Consider the following 16,644-nt stretch of genomic DNA (forward strand, 5'->3'; position numbering starts at 1 on the left):
CAGAAAATTGGCAGGAACCTAAATCCTTTTTATTCTGAGGACCCCCAGATAATTCCAGAGCTTCAAGTAGCTCCCCTCCCCCTGCCCTGCCAAATCCTCTCCATGGCGCAGTGGACCCAGCCTGCCCCGATAGCCCACCTGTGCTGCTCCACTGTCCCATCTCGATTTCCAAATCACATTCCATCCCCCTTACAAAGCCCAGCTTTATCCAGGAGGGCTGGGAAGGGGAAGCCTGTCCTTGATCCCAGAGCTGGCAGACCCGCATGGGCAGAGCTGTGATTAGAGCGATTGGTGTGTCTCACGCCTCCCACACAGGGCCAGTCATCATGGCCCCTCACGTTTGTCAGCCTTTTGGCTTTTGGGCAGGTGTCTGTCTGCATGAACAGAAGGACCATGGTTAGGAAGGGGCAGCCCCCTCCTTCCCTTGCCTTGCAGATCCAAGGTTCCCCCTGAGTTCCCTGCTCTCCACGCATAGCCTTCCTTGTTCCTATAAACAATCTCCCTCCTCCTTTGACCCCTTTGCTCTTCCAAATCAGATGCATGAAATGGTTTTGCAATTGGCTTTATCACTGCTAATTCCCCCGCCTCTTCCCCTTAAGCCATCTAAGATGAGAAGAGAGAGAAGAAGCAAACTTTAAGAGTGAAATCCTGGCATTTGTGACAAGCAATGCAGTGAAGCACGTGCCATAAATCTGCTCCTTTCCGCAGACCCGTGTCTGACAGTTAAAACCTCTGCCCGCATCCCCACCGGTCTGCCAGCATTCCTGTCACCCTGTGTATCACTTGGGACAGTCCTACAATTGCCAGCTTTCTGGAGTACAGGGGGCTCTCTAAAAACTGAAAGTATGGAGTCAGATAAGTGTAGAAAGCCTGGGTCCAACACAGATGAACGGGGCCCGTGTGGGCATGTTCTTTAAACGGGAGGTCTCAGAGCCTTTACACACTAAATCTCTAAGAGGGAGAAAACGTTTGGAGCATTTTTCCAAATTTAATCAAACAGAAACCAAGTTTCTAGCCTCATTGGAGAGAGCATTTCTGAGGAGCCCATCACAGCAATGCCGCCTGGGTGACGTAGTACCACGAGCCTATGAAATCCCGCTAACGGGCAAGATGGGCGTTTCCACCGCATCAGCTCTGCTGTGGCTGGTCCACAGAGCGCGGCCCCTGAACTATTGCCACCCACTATCAGTAAGACCTCTTCACAAATATAAATGTATTAGGGAGTCTCCCATGTCATTTCCTATTATCAGAAGACTCGGCTCAGAGCCATCAAGCCGACTTGAGCAGGTTGGAAAGCAGCGTTCACTTTATGCGAATATACTTTGTGATGAAGCTCATTCTCCTGTAGCATCAGAGAGCTGGCTAAATTAGCATCATGTTGCCACCAACCTGCACATAAGCTGTACACATGACCTGACGTTGAAAAGTGAGGGATGCTGGTGCTGGGAGATAGCCATCAGGGTCAGTATCTTTGAGGTACTTAAGCCAAACAGGGCAGGGGTGGTCTTTCCTATCAGGAACCAGTAGGGTTCTGAGCACCTTGTCCCTAAGGTTCCAGAGGCTGCAGGGACCAGGAGAGTTCAGCCCCTGTGATCCTGAGTCACAGAGGTTCCTAGGAGGACCTTGCTCCTGCCATGGTGCTATGAGGACCAGAAATTCCTGAACTAGGTCTTCCAAAATGAAACAGTGTGGGTGTGGATGTGACACAGATCTCATCTGGAGAGGGACTTCGGTCCTGTGTTACCACATCAGCACCCCAGCTCAGCACGCAGAGCGTCCGTGCTGCCTGCGCTGGGGTGCGTACGCGTGGCCAGCCCCTCACCTTCCGACCACGGCATCCTGTGTGCATGACCCCACCTTTCAGCGTTCCTCATGCTGCATCTTGTCCTACCACCTCTGGTTTTTGTGTCTTCTTTTGTTTCTCCATCCCTCCAGAAATGTGTGTGAAAGACAGTATACAAACTATATATGGCCAATATATAGCTACTGTATATAATATATGTGTTTGTTTTCATTTTTCTCTCCTGTATATCCCCACCTGCTTTAGAGCTAAGTGAGCCTACAAGCTCAACTTTGTTACAAGGTCAGTATCCCACCCACCCCTGCTGTGTGGGTTCTCTCCTCCCCGCTTTCTCCCAGACCCCCCTCCCCACCCCCTGCCGTGCATCACCCCAGGCTCCTGTCTGTATAGGTGCTTAGTGAATGGCAGCAGAAGCTAAGGAGGTTACTGGGAGCCGATGAAACTCCAAGGATGGTCCCCTTTTCTCCGCTCACCCTGCCCACCTCCCCAGAAGGGCTAGGAGGGAAGAGGAAAGGAAAAGGCACTAACTTCTCAAAGCCCGGAGATCTGATGGAGGCAAAAGGCTGAACCAACAGGCAGAGAAGTCCACCCACTGAGCAGTTTTCATAACAAGAGTCCCGTTGACAGCCCAGCCATAGAAGCAAACATCCTGTGCAGGGAGATTCGGATGGTCCTGAAGCTGCAGCAGCAGGTTCACGGGGAGGGTCTCCGGGAAAGAAAGGTGGGCAGGCGCACCTGCGGGATCCTCCGCAGCAGTGACCTGGAGCGGGCGCCGCTGAGCCCTAGTCCAGAGCCCGACTTCCGGGTGTTCTTTGCGCTTGGGTAGCTCAGGAAACATCGTTCAGACTCAATTTCCTCTTCTGTGACATAGAACTGAGCTGCCTTATCTATCTGAGAGCTGTTCCAGCCTTCACCTGAGAGCGTGTATTAAAAAGGCTTTGAAAATCGCCAGGTGCACGTTAGATTGTTGGAGTCCAGTCTCCGGATACAGGGACCTCCCCCTGTCACGACACAGGGGTTCATGAACTCATTTCTCAAGCCCTCTCCCCATCCCCTTTCCACCTCTTCCACTCCAAGTCCTCCCCCCATGGGACACCTGCATCTCTCTCCTCTTTTTACTCAGCCCTTCACATTTTCGCAAGCTCCCTAGCCTAGCAAAAGTGATTCATTTAGACTGTGACTAAACATTTGGGCAGGAGTGGGCCCAGGCTGAGCGGTAGAATCAAACACGTGCCGTGTGTGCTGTTTATGTTTTCCTCCCAAGGACCGTGCAGACCCTCAGAGAGCCCCGCAGGAAGGCAGCTGTGACAGCAATGACGGGCATGTCTTTTCTCACCTTCCACCTACCCCCCGACCCTTCTCATCCCACCTGTTCATCCATTCGCGTTGCACAAATAGTCATCGGGCGATGGCGTTAGGCTTGGAAGGCGGGGGAGGGGATGGAAGAAAATGAATTATATGGGAAGCTGTTTGACATATGAGGAAGAATGCTTTTATTGTGAAATGATTCAGGGATGCTTTATTCACCTTAGTGATGTAGGGCACCCTGGTGATAGACCACAAAGGGGAAAATGAAGCAAAGAAATAGAAAAAAAGTGAGGTCAATGGAAGTGTCCAGGTGCAACTTGATCCAACTTACGTTTATCGAACCCCTGGGCAAGGCGTATCCGCAGATCTCAAAGAGCGTTAGAAAAGTAGCTAAGGGCATAAGTGGTAAAAGGGATGTGTGAGAGACCGGACGTAAAGCAGAAGATGCTTTACAAGGGAGTCTGAGAAGTGGCTCAGCTCATTCTGATCACTGAGATCTTTACTTTCAGAGGGAAAGCGACTTTTGAAACAGGGAGTGGTTGCTAAGGAGTTAGAATTCCACCGAAGGTACCCTCAAGGGATGGAGGGGGCACATCCCACGCTAAAGCCAACAGTAACAAAACTGATCGGAAACAAACAAATCACTACCTGATACTGAGCATGGGACCAGGAGCAGAGGGTCCACCTGCTGACGCAGAGCTGAGCTTTCTCACCTGCTCTGCTGGCCACTGAGTCTGGGGCAGGGTCTGCAGGCCAGCTCTCTACTCTGATTCTACTCTGCTCCCACCCTTCACCTTCTTGTTGGGTGCAGGGCAATGGGTCCAGGCCAGAAGCTGCAGTTGGTAGAAACCTGGGACATTCCAAGACTTGGACTAGTGTGGTCCTCCGTGTAGCTGTTGGACTCTTGTACAGCTCAGGAGTATTTTAGAGAAAACAGATCTCGCTGCTGGGATATTTCTCTCATTCATCTGTGTGTGTGTGTGTGTGTGTGTGTGTGTGTGTGCGCGCGCGCGCGTGCGTGTGTGCGCGCACGTGCGTGTGTGTTGTTGTTTTTTCCTCCTCCTTTTCTAGAGTCCCATAGAACAGAGAGCTACCTCTTTTCTCAGGGAAATACTCCCAGGTTATGCTCCCCTCACCTCCAATGGATTTCCAGGGACAAGGAATGCTTGGCTTTAAAAGACATTCCAAGCTATTTTGCTACTTAATATCCAGAGGGTCTAGAAAGATTCAGATAAGATAATTTCCCTCCTTCTCAGCATTTTCTGCCACCCTTGAAGTATTTCTCTGCTCCCTTTTTGCAAACACAACAGATTGCATGCCCCCCTCTCATATTAATATCTGGTGGTGCAGGACGCTTGCCGTGATAACTGAGGACTCAGGGATGCACCGCCATCCCTCACGCCCTACCTCACAGGCATATGTGCCAGGGGCACACTGCAGACTCAGCGGCTCGTGGCTGTTCATTTCCCAGCCTCAGGTCCTTTGTCTTCTATCTCCTGGGCAAGGAGTCAGTGGGCTGAGAAAGGTTGGCTGATTAATGCCTGCGAACCTTGCAGTGACCATCAAATCATCTTATTAAAGAAGGTGGAAGTAAGTCAACTCTGTGCATCGGAGGGAAACAGTTGCAGTGGCAGAGATGATCTGTTTTTCCCTACAGAGGGTGAAAGATAGTTAATTAAGGGCAGCCACCCAGCAGTGAGCATTTCTATGGCACGTGTGTCTAGATACAGAAGGTACCAAGAAAGATCCCTTCACTCTGTTTCTGGAAGGTTTATTTGTCCTGTATAACCATCCTGGTGTGAAACCAGCCCTGCCCCACCCATTAGAACCAGACAGCACCCCTTTGCCCACCTAGGTACTTGGATTCAGCTGGACTTGGTGGCAGAAAGATCACTTCATGGCTTGACCAGAGGTATTAACTTGGAGGCTTAAAGGGAGCAGTTCCTTTTTTGTTGTTTTTATGTTATTTTTCTTTCATTTTTTCTTTCTTTCTTTCTCACTCTACCTGGCTTCACCTTAATACATCAACAGAAAGATCACACATTTCAGGCGAGCTCTTGGTGAGAAAAATACATACTTAGATTTGAAGGATTGTTGCTTTTGTCGATAGCCAAGGGTTAACGCAAAGCCTCGAGCTCAGGGCTCGTACACGCCTGGAGGTTCGAAGAGGCTCATACTCCCGGAAGTTGTGCCCAGTGGTGTTAGCACCTCATGATGATAAACATGATGTAGAAACAGTTTCTACGTCTCTTCTTAGAACCAAATCACGGGGAGTGGGCTGGAGCTCAGCAGGAGGTCTCCAGTAAACATAAAGAATGCCTTGGTTACGTTTCCCTCCTCACGGTGGTGAGATACATGAGTGGCAGAGCGGTTGAAACATTGCCACCTGGAAAAGCCCAAGGTTAAGTTCTAGGAAAGTCCAGAATGAGTGTCAAATAGCCCTTTACCCACGTGGACACCAAGGCATGATGACCTTGGAGAGTCACCGGGAAAGGATCTGGATGGAACTACTAAGATGAAGCTGTTTTCAGATCTTTGCCCTCACGGAAGACCACTCCTGGCTCCAGAGCACCGCAGGAGCCTGTGCTTTCACTGTACTCCTCTTCCAGATAGTTCCAACAAGCCAGACTACCAGGTAGAACCCCTCCCTGCGTCCTCCCTCCCACAGAGCCCATCACTCTGGGCTGCCCTCCCTCACACGTGCCCTACTTTGCACCGCTTGTGGTTTGGGGGTGAAAGGCCGTGATGCCTTCATGCCTCCAAGCATCTCTCTGCAGACTGTCCTCCTTCCTTCCAGTCACCCTTCGTCCTGGTACAGGGAGGCTCAAGACAGTGGGGCCCGAATGAGACAATTCATGAAAACAGCCCCTGGTTAGCTACTAGGCTGGGGTTGAGGGCCCAGTAATCTCTCCAGGGGACTGTCCTTGCTAAACGCACAGCAGACAGCGTGGACCGGCACTCCTGGCTTTTCTCTACCACCCTGACTGTGCATCAGATCTTCTCTGAGTCACCTCTTTGATCCTTGATCTTAGATCCGCCCACGGAGTGGCTTCTCAGGGTTGCTAGTGTCCACTTGGATCAAGATTTGCATCGTATCTCAGAGGCCTTTAAAGAGTAGACTGAGAGCTTGAATGCACAGGGACATACTCACCTGATTTTGGTCAAATGTTGTAGTCAAGTTTAGGCTGAGTTATTTCTAGGTTCTCTTTCCTTCTACATGCGAGGACCTTTGCACAGAGAATTGTATCACTTCGATGCAAAAGACTTTAATGTCATTTTCTTTTGTTGAGCTTTATTTTCCTTTATTTTAGGTATAATTGATGAGTAAAAGTCTAAGATATTTAAAGTGTGCACCATGGTGATTTGATACCCTTATACACTGTGGAAGGATTTCCCACCCTCTGTATCCAGGGTGAACATGTGCAGAAGCCCCCAGCTAAAGAGGGAGGTGAAAGATGAGAGGTCATCCCACTGCTGGCTGGTCAGCAGAACAGGCTCTGTGGATTGGCCTGAGAGCTTGAATTGGTGAATGAGGGTGTTTCCTGGGTCAGCCAGCAGAGGGGCTGGTGCCCAGCATTTCCACAGATGGGTCCCAGCAGCAGGGATGCAGGTCTTAATGCCTTAGGTTGCTCCAGAGAGAGGAAGCCCTCTGGGCCAGCTTCCTGTAGTCTGAATCTGAGAGAGGTCAGCTATCAAAGGTCTGGGCTCCTCTGGTACGTGGAAACTTGCTCCCCGGTAGTTCTAAGATGCACTGATAAATGCCAGTTAACTTTACATCTCAAACAGAACTTGGCTACCTGCATTCAGATTGCTGTAGGAGGGCCTATTTGTATGAGCCAGTTTTATACTAAAGCCTGCAGACTTCAGCTAATTCGAGGATAGTCTGGGGGCCAAAGAAAGAAGGTTACTCTTCAAAAAGTGGTTATTGGCTTGGGACCTCGGGCTCCACGGTACTGGCATATCCCCTGCTAAGACACGGTAGGGGTGCTGGCTCTCTTTGGGTCAGGGTTCCAATGTGACCATCACTCACATCCTTCCCCGGCCCCCCACTCAACCTATGGCAACTGACTTCCCAGCAAGCCAGAGGGGTGCACGTCTGGGGGCTGGGCCGGAAGTTCAGCCTCCTTCCCCCAAACCATCAGAGGGTAAAGTGGGTGTCTCTGGCTGCTCTCTGCCTTAACAGTGGCTTGTTTTTCATTTCTTTTAGAAGTCAGAACCACAGCTCTGACCCCTGGGAAAGGTTGGTATGCTTACTTTCCAGGCAGCTGCTGCCTTGGTGGGCTGAGGTGCCCAAGACTCTTTGCCTTCTTGCAAGATGCCTTTTCTTCGGCACTAACCCCAGGAGGCAGCCCGGTGGGAACCGCCTGACCTTGGGCCGGCCCTGTGTCAATTCAGATCAACTGTCCCCAAGGACATCTGATTCTCCCCGGGTGCCTCCCCTGCAGAAGTCTAATTTGTCTTTGCTGCCAGCACTAATGAGGACCTGTCAGTGCCCCAAATAGCTCCATGTCTGGGCCCCTCTGTACCAGGCCCGCCTCTTTCCTTTGCACACGGATGCTCTAATGCAATGATCTTCTGAGACCTTGGCCTTGCATGCTGGCCTCTGCTCACCCTATTCTCTCTTTCTCTCTCTCTAACTTGGAGCTGGAAGGGAAGTGGCAGGAGGGAGGGGAAAGGGGAAGGAAGGGGGAGGTTCTTGGGTGAGTCACTTGGCTACAAATAAATTGCATCTTATTTGAGGCTTTCATTGCATCCAGATGTTTCCGATGGATAATTGACACTCATCACAGTTCTCCGGGACCCTAATGGTCCTGGTGATTAGTCTCTTTAGGCCTCCAGAGCTCTATAATGAGATTGAGGCAATAAAGGCATTCCACGCAGAGTGGAAGCGTGGCTGGATGAAGAGCAGAGACCTCATCCGTGTGGCCGAGTCACCAGGCAGATGGGCTGCGCTGTCACTCTGGCCAGCAAGGGCTCTGAGAGGGCCTTGCTCCAGGAGCTTGGGATCCATGCCTGCCTGGACAGCAGGTCCTCCTCTCACGGCGAGCTTCCTGCGCCGGTCAGTGTGCGAGGGCCTGTGTGCTCCCCACCTTGACCCGTGCCCGGCGGGGCAGGTCCTGTGGCCTCACTCTCTGCTCTCCTCCTCGCTGGAGATGTGCGAGTTCCACAACGTGACAGCTCCGAGTTAGTGGAAAGATAATTGTATTCGGAGACAGAAGTCAGGGGACCTTGGGGAAGTCACTTAAGGTCTCCGAGGTTGAGTTTCCACACATTAGGGCGGGAGATAATAACCTTCATCTCCTACGTGAGGGGCTTTATGGGGCCGGAACCCCTTTCCAGTTGCAGGCCCTCCACCTAGAATTTTTACCAATATGGCTTTACTTCTGTGAATATCTTCCCTCAACCACAAGAATTTGCAGTGACTTTTATTGGAAATAGTTCGAAATAGGGGGGAAGGGTGTTCAGACGAGAAAATGGAGGTAAAGCCAGAGGCAAGGTAGGAGAGAATGTTTTGCTTTGTTCTTGGTTTGGTTTGTGGGTTTCTTTCCAAGTAGAATCTTAAGAAAAAGAAAAACAGAGACAACGTAAGCATGGACATGTAGCACAGGTCACAATGTTCTGGTTCCTTCCTTCTTTCAACAAAGGTTTATTAAATACCTGTTGGGTGCCCAGCTAGGCACAGACCCTGCCCTTATGGAGCTCACAGCATAGGGGAAGAAATGCATGTGAGACACATAAAGATAATTGTAGGACAGGGTGGTGCATATTTTAATAGTGGGATGTGTATGGTGCTGTGGAAGCAAACCAGAGTAAGTCAAGGAAGGCTGCCTGGAAGAGGTGACTGGGGCCAGAACAGAACCTGGAACAAGGAGTGCGAGTGAGCCAGGTGAAGAGCATTTCAGGCAGAAGGTGTAAGGATGGGAATTAAATAAAATAGGCTGGAAGGTACACGCTCGTGTGCACACACGTATGTGTGGTGCCCGCCTGCTGGTGGGGGCGGGGCGCGAGGCTAAGGAGGCAGATGGCAGGCAGACTAGGAAATGCAATGCGTGTCCTACGGAGCAGCTGGGAGGTTTTGTAAAGGCTGAAGGAATCCAATCCATCAGTGGTCTGATCAGCTTGGAGTCACAGACACAGCAGCCTGGAGTTGGCACGAGGAGTCAACCCGAGGGGTCCAGGCGCAGGTGGCGGAGAGCTGGTGCACGTCCTCTGAGAGGATGTGAGGAGACCCCGCCTCCGGGTTTCTCCAGGTACCACCCCTGTTTCCTCCTGCAGGCAGCTGTGTCCAGGAGGGAGGCTGGGCGGGGCAAGGGGAGGGCGCTGGGGGGGCGAGGCCAGGCTGGAAGTGGTGTTCAGGGGAGTGAAGCCCCGTGGACCCACCTTGGCCAGGAGGGTGGCCACGGAACATCACACAGGGAGGGCCCCCGGCACACCCAGTGGCCTTTTCCTTTCTTCTCTGGGAGGAGTTCTCTGACAGGGAGCCAGGCCCCCTCCCCACAGGCTTCGTGCGTGCGTCCCAGGGCACGGGCGGAGCCGGAGCAGTACAGGCGACCCGGAGCACCTGCCGCGCAAGGCCATTGCCAGGTTCCCCGGGCACTTTTGCCAGCTCCCAGCCACCACCTGCGGGGCGTTGCAGACTCCGTGGCCAGCAGACAAGGTTCCTGACTTTTCTGACCTAGTAATCAAGCCAGGCCCCTGCTGGGCTGTCTGCCTGGCGTGTGCATCCTTCATCCTCCTCCCTGGAGACATCTGCTGGCCGGGCAGCCCAGAGGGGTGGAAGGCGCCAGAGGCAGAGAGCATCTCCATGCGGGAACTGGCGATGTCCCCCTTCGCTTACCAGGAGCGGGGATGGGAGGGCTGTGTTGGGGGGGAGTGGGGAGTGGGTTTCAAAGCTGTGTGAGCCAGTGTTCAGGAGAGAAAAGAGGTGAGAGGAGCCCTGTGTGAACAGATGCGTGTCTGTCCAGGCGCCATGAGCCAGGCGTGCAGGATGCGTTTGGAATCGCGGAGCAGTGTGCACCTGGGGAGCGGTGCAGCCACCAACCTCCCGTCACACTTGGAACCCAGCTGCTCCCAGGGACTCAGAACAACCTCCCTGTCTCAGAGTTGGCCTCGGGCAGAGGCAGGGGTCTCCTGGAAGGATCCTGGAGTGGTCCAGAGAGGAAGGGCTTTCTCACAGGAGAGGAACAGATAACTCCTCACTCTGGAAGCCCTGGGGCCGGCTTCTCTCCGGAGATTCCAGAGACTGCTGTATACATAGCAGTGATTGAATATAAAGGCTAGAGTCTCTGGTGGTGGTTTATATAGAAACATAGTAGTTAGATTTCAGAAGATGCAACCAATTGAATGGTCAACGATAAGCAAGTCTGAATGGTGCTTCTCGGGGCTGCTCCTTTGTCACGGGTATCCCAGTGGACTGACAGAAGGAGAGCGTTCAGTTTTGTGTTGCCCAGACGTTCACCTCCCCGGCGGGGAACAGAAGAGGCATCTCTTGTCCTTCTCCTCAGGAGAACTTTCGCTGCCAGGAAGTTCGGGCCTTGGGAGCACTGCTGCTGGGGAGAAAGAAAATCTCCTCTACCCTTCTAGGCTCTTCTTGCCGGTCTAAAACTTAAATCGACATAAGACAGAGTAACAGGAGAAAATAAAGCAAAAATTTACTAATATGTATACATGGAAGAGGCCTAGGAAAAGTGATTAACTCACCAAAATGTCCCAAACCCTCACCTTAAATACCACCTTCAGCTAAAGACAAAAGAGGATATTGGGGGACTTCCCTGGTGGTGCAGTGGTTAAGACTCCACGCTCCCGATGCAGGGGGCCTGGGTTCGATCCCTGGTCGGGGAATAGATCCCACATGCATGCCGCAACTAGGAGTTTGCGTGCTGCAACTAAGACCTGGTGCAACCAAATAAATAAATGTTTAAGAAAAGAAGAGGATGTTGGGGGTAGAGGCTTAGGACTTCAGAGGGAGGGGAGGCAATTCACAGAGAGAAGGAAAGGCGGGTGTTTGGTAGACAGTGATTTCTGGGCCAGGCAGGGAGATGGACACAGAGAGGAGCAATAACTAACAGATTTTGCAGGTTCATCCCTGTCTCCACACCCAGGTCACACTGTAGTTACCTATGGTGACAGCTCCCTTCCTGGTATAGGTCTTTCTACATTCTTCAGGCAGTTGGGGGAAGGGCAGAGTTTCTTCCTGAGTCTTTTGGACCTTGATTGCTTTCAGCTGGAAGTAATCTGCATGCCAAAGAGACATTTTGGGGTGACAATTTTGCTCCCCTGCAGTTTGAACCAGGCACCAGAGACACAGAGATTGGAGGACCTGGTGCATTTCAAACTCCTAACTGTTTAGCCACTGACCCAGAATCAGAGATTTGTCCCAAAGGTCTAAGGAATAAATCACAGGGACAGTGCTTCCAGGCCAGGACTTCTAGGACTTGGAATGATTCCATATGGAATCAAGAAGCCTGATTTGATGCTGATCTGCATTAGCCGGAAGTGTCTCCATGTCCAGCATCCGAGTCAGGCAAGCAGGTTCTGGCTTTATCCCTTCAACCCAGTGACGACATGGACTTGCGGCGGTGGGGCACCAGCTTTAAATGCCTCCGTTAAATCCGGTGCAAGAGCCTTCCAGAGTAAGTCCAGTCTGAGAAGATGCCCTGCTTCACTGGGTGCCTAATTCATCTGGGCATCCAAACGTGTGTGCACTGTTCCCGAATCAGAGCTCCATTTGTCACAGGCGTTCGTGGCCACGGGGCTGAGGGAGCCACAAAGCTTCTGCTTCCAGCGACAGGGAAGCCGCTGGGGAATTGTATGACCTCATAGTTTTCTTGCCTCCCAATGTGGCTCCACGTCAGAGAGTATCTGTGTGCAGGTCAGGCTGGTGTGTGCCTCTTAGGAAAATACGCCATCCATCTCCCCCCCAGCAGACACACATCATGGCACGTTCTGCATCCCAGTGTCCATGGAAATCTTCCCTTCCTCCTGTGTACACGGCCAGAGGCCACCTGTCCCTTTGCTTCATCCCCCCTCCACCTCAGGCGAGCTGGTTTGGACCTTTCAAGCATGTGATACTTCAGCGAGGTCTGCTGTTACCTGATCCAGATGGGGGAGAGGCCAAGTGCGCTGCCCTGGGACCGAGTGATGGACAGAAGGGGCACCGAGGCCAGTGCAGCAGCCGCAGGGGACAGTTGGTGTGTCCAGCGAGTCCTCTCCTGCATGACAGGAGGGTCACGTGAATGTTTAAGGCGGGCAGCGCTTGGAGGGATTGGACGATGACGCAAACAGTGCAGGGGTCTCACTTCATTGAAGTTCTGTGTAAGGTGTTGATTAATCAGCCACCTTTTTCTTGAACTTGCCCCTGAGCCGTGGCCTCAGCATGTTCTGAGAGCAGAGGAGTAGCAGGCACCCGCACACTGTAACCTGAGGTCCCTCCTGCCCGGGTGGGCGCCCCATCACGTAGCTGTGCCCATGGGATCGAGGCTAACGCAGCCTCTGGGTATGGAGCTGGGATGCTGGATGCTCCCAGTTGGAGGGGCCAGGCTCACGACAGGTGTGTTGTGTCTGCAGGCCCGGGCGCCATCAGCGAAGTGAGCAACGGAACGTCGAGGAGGGCTGGCTGCGTTTGGCTGCTACCTCTTCTGGTTTTGGTTTTGCACCTACTCCTCAAATTTTGATGTGAGTGCCACTTTCCCCGCCGGGGAGAAGCTGCCGTCACCACCGCCACCAACACATCAGCCACGGCGACCAAGAGCAACGCGAGCATCCCCGTTCTAAAGCAGATACAATCCCACGAAATTCAGAGCCTAAGGGGACACAAATTCGAGGGAGGGGAACAGAGAATACTTTGGGAAAACAGGTTGAACAAGGACATTGGAAATCGCCTTGCAGATACGTAGGTACAGCTGAGTTTTCTTTCTTTTCCCAAACGGGAAGAATGCACGCGGCTTTGGACCCACCCGCAAGCTGCATGGCGTGACCTCCGTTACCAGTCGGGCAAGGGCTCAGCCGCTCTGCCCACCACAGTGCCCCCCCCCAAGGAAAGTTCTGGAGTCGGCCACCCCAGATTCAGTCAGTAGAGAAGAACTCAGAGGGAGGCTTGCAGGCCCATTCCTGAACTGTGTCCCTATTGTGTGTGTGATGAAACGCAGCAACAAAAAGATAAATAAAAAGGAAAACTAAACAAGACAGCCTGTCAGCTACAATAATCCCACAATCAACAGTCACAAAAGATATTGTTAAACTTTTTTTTTGTTTTCATTTTACTACATGGACATCATAGGTAACAAGGGATTCTGATTCATTATTAATTTTATTAATTATATTTTCTGATATGAGTCTAAAACTTAGTGCAAAAACAAGACAAAACTAAAAAAGTACACAAGTGAAAGGGGTGAAGAGAAGTATGTTTGTTAAACGTTAAACATGAATAGTATACTTCTTACCTAGGTTTACAACTGGTGGACAGCACACCAGGCATTAGCCACCTGGTGAGGATTTGGCAAATCCACCAAAAAATAAGTAAAAAGCCACACATACAATTTAACCAACATCTCCACCAGCGCTACAGATGTCCTCTGCTTCTGGCATTTGTTGCAGACAATGCTACACTTCTACATGCTGTTTAGAAACGGAAGGGTGACCTGCACCATATCTTGAGTTTGCTGGTGATGCTTTTTTTGATGACATATATTATACAGTATATATATACATATATTTTTTTTTTGTTAGGGTTCTAGCCATTTTCCTTCTCAGCAGGGTCCTTTCTCAGACATTACTGCATGCTGTATATGGCGTTAGCTGTGTGTTGCTCTTCTAAACGATGATAGAGTTTACTGGTAATTGTGTAATCAGCTCCTGCCCTTTTATTTTCTTGGGTTATTCACATGTCAGAGACATTTCTAAAAAGTGAAAAGAGAAACAAAGCACTAACACAAGGCGCAGCGTCTTTTCCAGGGGCCGCTCTCAGAGGCGAGGGCTAGTGCGGGGGGCCTGGCTTCTCCGTCATGCCTCGGGCACGGACAGACAGCAAGCAGCCGGACCAACTCAGCAGTCAGTAACCACTCGCTTTAGCCCGTTACGGGAATCTCGGATGCCTTTGTGACCACTGGAGAATCGAATCCTCTTGGTTTATTTTATTTAATTTCCCACCTCTGTGTGCGTGTGTATGAAAGAGAAGAAAATGCAGTTTTTAGGTGATCTTTTCTTCCTCCCCCGAAGTCTGGGAACCAGAGGAGCCTCGGGGAGGGGTCGTGATGTGATGAGGGCAGGTGGGATTAGGGGCTGGGGGAGGGAGGGGTTGTCTCTGACTTGACATTAAAAAGTGTTCCATGTCCCTCTCTACCTGGTGTGGTACCTCATTCTCAAGTGGCGGGGGAGGGGAGCAGAGCCTGCCTGGCTCAGGTGTGAAGGAGTGGAGGGGGGTCGGGCTCTGGGTTCAGGCTGCTGCTCTGTGGACCCCTCGTGGGCGGGGTGGGGCCCGCTGTGGAGCGGGCTCTGACGAGAGGCAGGGCTTCGGGGAAAGCACCTTCTCCATCAGAAGCACGGGAGGCGGGCCTCGTGGTCACCCCACCTCCACTGCCTTCAGGAGGTCCTGGTGTGGCCACACACCTCCCCTCGCAACCTGGGCAGATGGCAAGTCCAGTTAGGGGATGGCTTTCACGTGTGATTCCTTCTGGAGGGCATTAGAGTGCAGCCATAGCCCCAAAAGGCCCTGTGGGTGAGTACTGATGAATCCCCAGTCCCGTCCTCCAGTGTCTGGGGGACTCTCTTCCATCCAAGCCCGCCCCCCAAAGCTTGCCTCTAACTACAAGTTAGGAGAAAAGGTACAGTTCAATGCAGAATAGTTTTCCAATAATTCCAACCTGTTCTGATTGATTCTGAAGATTCACCGAGAGGCAGAAATGAGGTCCGAGCCCAATCACCCCGGGATTACCGTGCTTGTGTCCTTGGGGGCAGGTTCCACCTGGGAGGAGAAGAGGTGTTTGGAAAGCAGTGCTTTCATTTTCAGCTGCTTCTGGAAGCACTGAGAAAATCTTGTTGACGTCATGGTTCTTTTTATTTTATACATTCTTTGTTTAATTCTTTCCCATTATGGTTTATCACAGGATACTGAATATAGCTCCCTGTGCTGTACAGCAGGACCTTGTTGTTTATCCATCCTGTATGTAGTACTTTGCATCTACCAACCCCAAACTCCCAGTCCATCCCCCTCCCTCCCCCCTTCCCCTTCGTGTTTCTTTGTGCCCTCTGCCCTTCTGCCCACACCACCAGGTGCCAGGTTCTCCGGCTTCTTCCTGGCAGCGTGAACTGGAGTAGTCGGACCAAGCCTCGCAGATCCGGGCTGCGCTGGAGTCACTCCTTCCTTGTGTCTCAGAACTGCTAAAGGCAAGGGGCTCTGGGTCTCCTTTGAATAAAAGTGGGAGAGATTTACTAGCTTTCCTGTGACCAGAACTTCTGTAGACACGGACCAGAGGAATTCCGTGCAGATCGTGGGTCACGGGAATAGAGGGAATAGAGTGGGAAAAACACTGGGAATTTCCATACTTCTAAACTTGAGCCCAGAACCCCCCTGAATAAAATGTACCAGGGCATCTGCAGACAGAGTCTTGCTGGATTTTATCAGGACAAGCGCACAGAGCGGCAGGTAACCTCCATGTGATTCAGAGCTTTCTCTTTCAGGTTTACTAAGCATGGTTTAGTTCACCCGTCAGCATCCTCGCAGGAAGGACTGGTCTGTCCTGACCAACTGTGGCATTGATGGGGAAGACTTCCTCTCACCTTTCACCTGTGCCGGTTGCGTAGCCCTCCTTGTCTTGGGGCTCTTTGGAGCTCTGGTCATTCGCTAGCACGTTTCTGGTAGAACCAGCCAGCCGTGACTGCTGACTCAGCAGGTAGGAGAACTCCCTGCCCTGCCTCTGGAGGGGTTTCTTCTCCTCTCCTGTTTAGTGCAACACGTAAGCCCTGATCTGCTGAATTTCAGTCTCTAAAGGGTGCCCATGAGACAGGGCCTTCAGCCAGACTCAGAGTTCAATCCAGGAGGACATGCCTTTGCTAGGCGCTCATAGGGGTGATTTCTAGGCTTCTCTTCTCAGGAAACGAGCTTTGGCAAGACAGTGCTCACTAGAGCGTGTAAAGAAAGCATCCTGAGTAGCGTGTGCAGTTGCTTTTCATGGCACAGATGCTAATGGATGACCATTACTATGGGCCGGACTGGATTTCAAACATACTGGACCCCTTGGTTCCGTCAAGTTGCAGTCATACTTTAGGATTCAGCCGCTCCCTTTAACCTTAGGCTGTCCTTCGGGGAAACCATGCTTGAGGTTTTGCACATTTTATCCCATAGTCATGTGTGTGTTGGGGGGAGTACTAGTGGGGAGGTTCAAGCCCTAACCACACACTCCTAGAGAACCCCATTCATCTTCTTTCAACAGAGTATCTGTCCTTTCCCACGAGTGCAGCTGTTCTCAAGTTCCTACCATTAAGTCTCTCCCCATCAGCTCTTCTGCACAATCGGTTCAGGTGTCTGACTTGCAGCA

General features: G+C 51.6%; 1 protein-coding gene across 4 annotated transcripts in view; it reads left to right on the forward strand.

The window, feature by feature from the left end:
* NTM (neurotrimin) overlaps nt 1–14,360 on the forward strand; it is a 402,807-nt gene extending 388,447 nt beyond the window's left edge. Inside the window, exons 7-9 of one of the 4 annotated variants that reach the window (XM_060158016.1) lie at nt 2,048–2,083; nt 7,317–7,349; nt 12,677–14,360. In XM_060158016.1, the coding sequence (XP_060013999.1) occupies nt 2,048–2,083; nt 7,317–7,349; nt 12,677–12,783 (176 nt within the window). In that variant the 3' untranslated portion in view covers nt 12,784–14,360. The remainder of the gene's footprint in view (nt 1–2,047; nt 2,084–7,316; nt 7,350–12,676) is intronic. The other 3 variants (XM_060158018.1, XM_060158017.1, XM_060158019.1) reach the window with 3 other exon arrangements.
* The last annotated feature ends 2,284 nt before the right edge of the window (nt 14,361–16,644 follow it).

The sequence above is a fragment of the Lagenorhynchus albirostris genome, chromosome 9 (genome assembly GCF_949774975.1).
Source record: "Lagenorhynchus albirostris chromosome 9, mLagAlb1.1, whole genome shotgun sequence".
In the NCBI taxonomy this organism is placed as follows: domain Eukaryota; kingdom Metazoa; phylum Chordata; class Mammalia; order Artiodactyla; family Delphinidae; genus Lagenorhynchus; species Lagenorhynchus albirostris.